The 4,982-nt window shown below is 40.7% G+C and overlaps 1 protein-coding gene across 5 annotated transcripts in view; it reads left to right on the forward strand.

Moving 5' to 3' along the window:
* cdc7 (cell division cycle 7 homolog (S. cerevisiae)) overlaps positions 1–4,953 on the forward strand; it is a 14,270-nt gene extending 9,317 nt beyond the window's left edge. For 4 of the 5 annotated variants that reach the window (XM_014025342.1, XM_014025344.1, XM_014025345.1 and 1 more), the window contains exons 9-12: positions 1,928–2,082; positions 2,193–2,275; positions 4,273–4,422; positions 4,500–4,953. In XM_014025342.1, coding sequence (XP_013880796.1) covers positions 1,928–2,082; positions 2,193–2,275; positions 4,273–4,422; positions 4,500–4,840 — 729 coding nt within the window. In that variant the 3' untranslated portion in view covers positions 4,841–4,953. The remainder of the gene's footprint in view (positions 1–1,927; positions 2,083–2,192; positions 2,276–4,272; positions 4,423–4,499) is intronic. The other variant, XM_014025343.1, reaches the window with a different exon arrangement.
* The last annotated feature ends 29 nt before the right edge of the window (positions 4,954–4,982 follow it).

Below are 4,982 nucleotides of genomic sequence, written 5' to 3' on the forward strand. Positions count from 1 at the left end.
TGTTGCTAAATGCTGTGTAATTTAAGTACTATTGAGCTTTATTATTGTAAATACCCACTAAACTGAGTTTAATATCGTAATACACTATTATTTACTATGTAATTACTTTGTAATAACATAGTAATTCAATTATTTATGAAAATTGTTAGTAACATGTTGCTAATAGTTGGTAAATTATTAAACCATTATTTGATTGTTTGAATTACTTCTGTTACGTCCTGATATGTAAGAAATGAATAAAGGCAGGTTTCTACCACACCAGAACGACTGAAACCAGAACTTTCTGTCCAGTTTCAGCTCATCTGATTTCATTCTGCAGCAGGTGAACTGAGGAGGAATATAAAAGCTGCAGCCACACCTCCTGTTTGCATGAATCAGGGAGGAAACAACACATGCAAACATGTCACTGCGTTGCATCAAGCTCACACTTGACAAACGTAGAATATCACAAAGAGCCGCAGGAATGCAGGGAAACAGGACCGTCCAAAACTGCCATTTTCCCTGAACCCTTCTGTCCACCTCAAACACTGCACTTAAACTCCCCCTTAGCTCTAAAATCACAGCTATTCTGGGAGCAGTTACAACACGTCAGAAGCATGTTGTGATTTGAGAGTTTTTCTGGGAAACAGAGACGTGTAATCAAAACTTTATCTCAATTTTATCTGGAAAACGAGCTGACTGCAAGAATCAATCTGCAACAAAAATGAAGAAACAAAACCTTCAGGGGAATTAAAAGAACAAAGTGAATGAAGCAGAGGGCAGCAGGGATGGACTCCTGTTTATCTGCGTACACAGGAAGTGAGTCTGATAAACTCAGAGTGGTATTTCCTGTTGGTGACACTGCAGTTAATGAGTCTGCATGAAGAATGGAGCTGAAGGTTGATCAGAAACACACACTGTGTGACCGTCAGAGGAATCACCATCCCATAATGATGCTGAAGAATCATTTACCTTTAGGGTTTTATGCAAACTTTATTTATTAGGATTGCCATGAAGAATGGCAACCTATTACTATCCACCTCTAAACTGGTCTCTTTATTTATTATTTATTATTAATATTATTTTGAATTTCAATTTGGCAGGAAAATATCTGAAAACAGATTATATTTTAGTGCACCTCAGCGTAGCAGCGTACACTGAGACAGACGTGTTTAGTTAGAAATGCTAACTGGCTGCAGCTTCAACTGTAACGCAGCAGGAAAATGACATTTAAAGGGCCAATATTATGTGTTTCTCAGACATATATTTAAATACTATACCATTATAAAGTATCTATGTCACATTTAGCTGTTATTAAAATGCTGTTTTTATGTTTAAATAGAAAATAAACTTTTCTTCTCATCACTTCCTCTTCTAAATGCCTTGAAATTGGCCTCTGTCTCTTTAAGAACCACCTTCCACTTCTGCCCCGTCCATTTCAGTGCGCGCATGCGCTATGATGCAGTTTACTTGGCATCTGAAAATACATTTCCTCAAATGTATTTTTAATCTGATAAGAGCTTCACTGAGTGAAAATTAATGTTGAGAGCTCAGCAGACAGTTAGGTTTCACTTTCAGTTTCACCCGAGAGCCTGCAGGAGTCATGGGCGGGGTGTGTGGGGAGGAGGAGGGGGTGTGCTCCACCATGAGGAAGTTCAGCTTAAAGACACGTCCCAGAGGTGTTTCTGGTCCCCACCTGTCGTTTTGCTCCTCAGCATGGCTTCATAAAAACACTGCAGGATTTCTCAAACATGATGAATGAGTCAGAGCAAGGCTTTGGACATGTTTTTATGACAGTATAACATTATAACATGATATAAAACTTTAAAAAGTTGATTTTACATGATATTGACCCTTTAAAGTATTAATGTGTTTGTTCCGTTAACACTGAACAGTAGCAGACATCATCAGTAACAAGAGTTTTTACTCCTCACTGCTTGGTCTCAAGCAGGTAAAACCCAGAAAGACTGATGATCCAGCCCCCCGAGTCTCACTTCCTGTCAGGACTCAGAGCAGCAGTCAGAAGCCAGTGAAGGTGGTCCAGCAGGGGCTGACATGCAGCTGTTACCTCACTGACAGAGTCTGCAACATCTGCATGGCCAGGTATAAACACCGTCCTGTCTCCAGTTTTACTGCTAACAGAGAGAATCTGTCTGTTCTGACAGCAAACAGGAGCTTTTTGTTCTAAACTCTCTTCTTGTGTTTCACTGAAGGAAACAGCAGGTGGCGCCAAGAGCTGGGACTCCAGGTTTCAGAGCGCCTGAAATACTCACCAAGTGTCCCAACCAAGGCACAGGTGAGTGGCCTGGAACCACAAACACCTTTGTTGTTATACAGTAGTGAAGCTGCAGGTCAAAGGTCAGACTCATCAGAACAGGTCAGGTTTCACATTTATTACACAATACATGTCTAGATTTATAGCAGTGTTTATTGAAGCCTCTGGGATGTGAATAATATAAATCTCCAACACGTGCACTGTCAGGGTTACATTTATGTTACAGAAGCTACTGAACTGTTGTCTAGTATGACATCATCTATGAGATCAATCTTGTGGCAGCAGGAACTGAATTTGAATTCCTCAGATTGAATCTGAATGTGCAGAATTTGAAAATGAATTTTACTAAATTGAAACTGAATTTGAAGTTTTCAATTTGTATTAATTTGCTTTGAAATTGTATTTTGGTTAATTAAAGGGATCCCAGATTAGTTGTAAAATTATACTTTATTTAATAAACTTATATTTTAACTGTAAAATAAAAATTGTAAAAATACTGTAGGATGTTCAGTTTTTATCATTTTTACACTAAAAGTTTAAAAATGTATTTTAACACGGACTGAGCCTTTTTATTTACACACAAAGCATTCTGGGTAAATGATGACGTGGATAGGTCCTCGGTGTGAGGCTGCTAGCGAGCTATATCCACCCTGAAGGTTAATCTTGGACAATATCTGATGATCGACTCTTTTAAATGAAACCAGAGAGCGTTGACAGAGAGGAGAAGGTAGAAATGACTCAGCCTGMAACTGAAAATATGGATGGAGGACAACAGAGCTGCTTCATGGAAGAACAACCTCAACTTAGCCTGTTAGCCTTTGCACTGACACTATATCGCCTTATATATGTATTAGCTCGGTGCTAGCGAGACAAACAAGCTAAACTGAGGTCCTTCATCCATATTTTCAGTTACAGCTGAGTCATTTTTGTGTTCCCCTCTCTGTCATGTGGATGGAGGACCTCAGTGACGAGAGGAGAATGTGTAGCGCTGAGCTAATACATATATATAGTGATAGCATCGGGGCTAACACTAAGGCTAACAGGCTAATCTGAGGTTGTTCTTCCATGAAGCAGCTCTGTTGTCCTCCATCCATATTTTCAGTTCCAGGCTGAGTCATTTCTACCTTCTCCTCTCTGTCAACGCTCTCTGGTTTCATTTAAAAGAGTCGATCATCAGATATTGTCCAAGATTAACCTTCAGGGTGGATATAGCTCGCTAGCAGCCTCGCACCGAGGACCTATCCACGTCATCATTTACCCAGAATGCTTTGTGTGGAAATAAAATGACTACGTCCGTGTTAAAATATATTTTAAAAAATGTACAAAACTAAACAGCCTACAGTATTTTTACAGTCTTTATTTTACAGTTAAAATATATGTTTATCAAATAAAGTCTAATGTTACAATTAACCAGGGATCCATTTAAAAATTCAGTTTGACTACTTTCACTTTCAGTTCCATAATTCAGATTTTTGTGTCACATCCTGGTCCTTGAGAAAGCCAGGCAGAGTAATCAAACACAGATCCACAGATTTATGTTTCACTTTGGTGACGTTTCCCTTCTGTATGTAACAGAGTTGATGCAATCCACTGTAAAAGTGACAAAAACAAAGTTATTTTATTGCAGTGATTAATTTGACCTATATGTAGAAAATGTTACATTTACATCACATCATGGATCACATATTGATCAGATGCTGCTGCTGACTGATCCATGATGTAAATCTGTGGATCTGTGTTTGATTACTCTGCCTGGCTTTCTCAAGGACCAGGATGTGTGAACTGAAAGTGAAAGTAGTCAAACTGAATTTTTAATAAACTAAAATACAGTTTCAAAGCAAATTAATTCAAAACTTTAAATTCAGTTTAAATTTAGTAAAATGCTTTATATTTAAAATTAAACACATTCAGATTCAGTCTGAAAAATTCCAGTTCAGTTCCTACTGGCACCAGATTTCTCCCAGACTCATGTTTGATGAGCTCTTCAGACCAGCATGTCTCCCTGCTCCTGTCCTCAGCCATCGACCTGTGGTCAGCCGGTGTCATCCTGCTGTCCCTCCTCAGTGGGCGGTACCCGTTCTTTAAGGCCAGTGACGACCTGGTTGCCCTCGCTCAGATCATGACTGTAAGAGGATCCAGAGAGACCATCCGTGCAGCCAAGACCTTCGGTGTGTTTTAATGAAACCGTCTCCAGAGGTTCTGATCCAGCTCTGTGGCAGAACTGACTGTTCTGGTCTCGTTTAAGGAAAGGCGCTGGTGTGCAGTCAGGAGCTTCCTCGTCAGGACCTCCGGACGCTGTGCGAGACCCTGAGAGGAAGGAGGTCCTCAGGAGACCACAGAGTCACCCCGGCTGCAGAGACCACCTGTTCAGAGGTCCGCAGTGAGACTCCCACCCACCCAGACAGAGAACCCTCCACCCGCCTCTCAACCCCAGCATGGGGCAGTGAGGAAGGCGAGGATGAGCTGGGCTGGGACGCGGTTCCGGATGAGGCCTACGACCTGTTGGATCAGCTGCTGGACCTGAACCCGTCCAGTAGAATCACAGCTGCTGCTGCCCTGCAGCACCCTCTGTTCTACGACCTGTGAGGCCCGTGTTCACTGGGAGGTTTGGACCATTAACCCTTTATTAAAGGGATCCATGATTAGCTGTAACATTAGACTTTGTTTAATAAACATTTATTTTAACTGTAAAATAAAGACTGTAAAAATACTGTAGGATGTTTAGTTT

Source organism: Austrofundulus limnaeus, unplaced genomic scaffold, assembly GCF_001266775.1.
Source record: "Austrofundulus limnaeus strain Quisiro unplaced genomic scaffold, Austrofundulus_limnaeus-1.0 Scaffold470, whole genome shotgun sequence".
In the NCBI taxonomy this organism is placed as follows: Eukaryota; Metazoa; Chordata; class Actinopteri; order Cyprinodontiformes; family Rivulidae; genus Austrofundulus; species Austrofundulus limnaeus.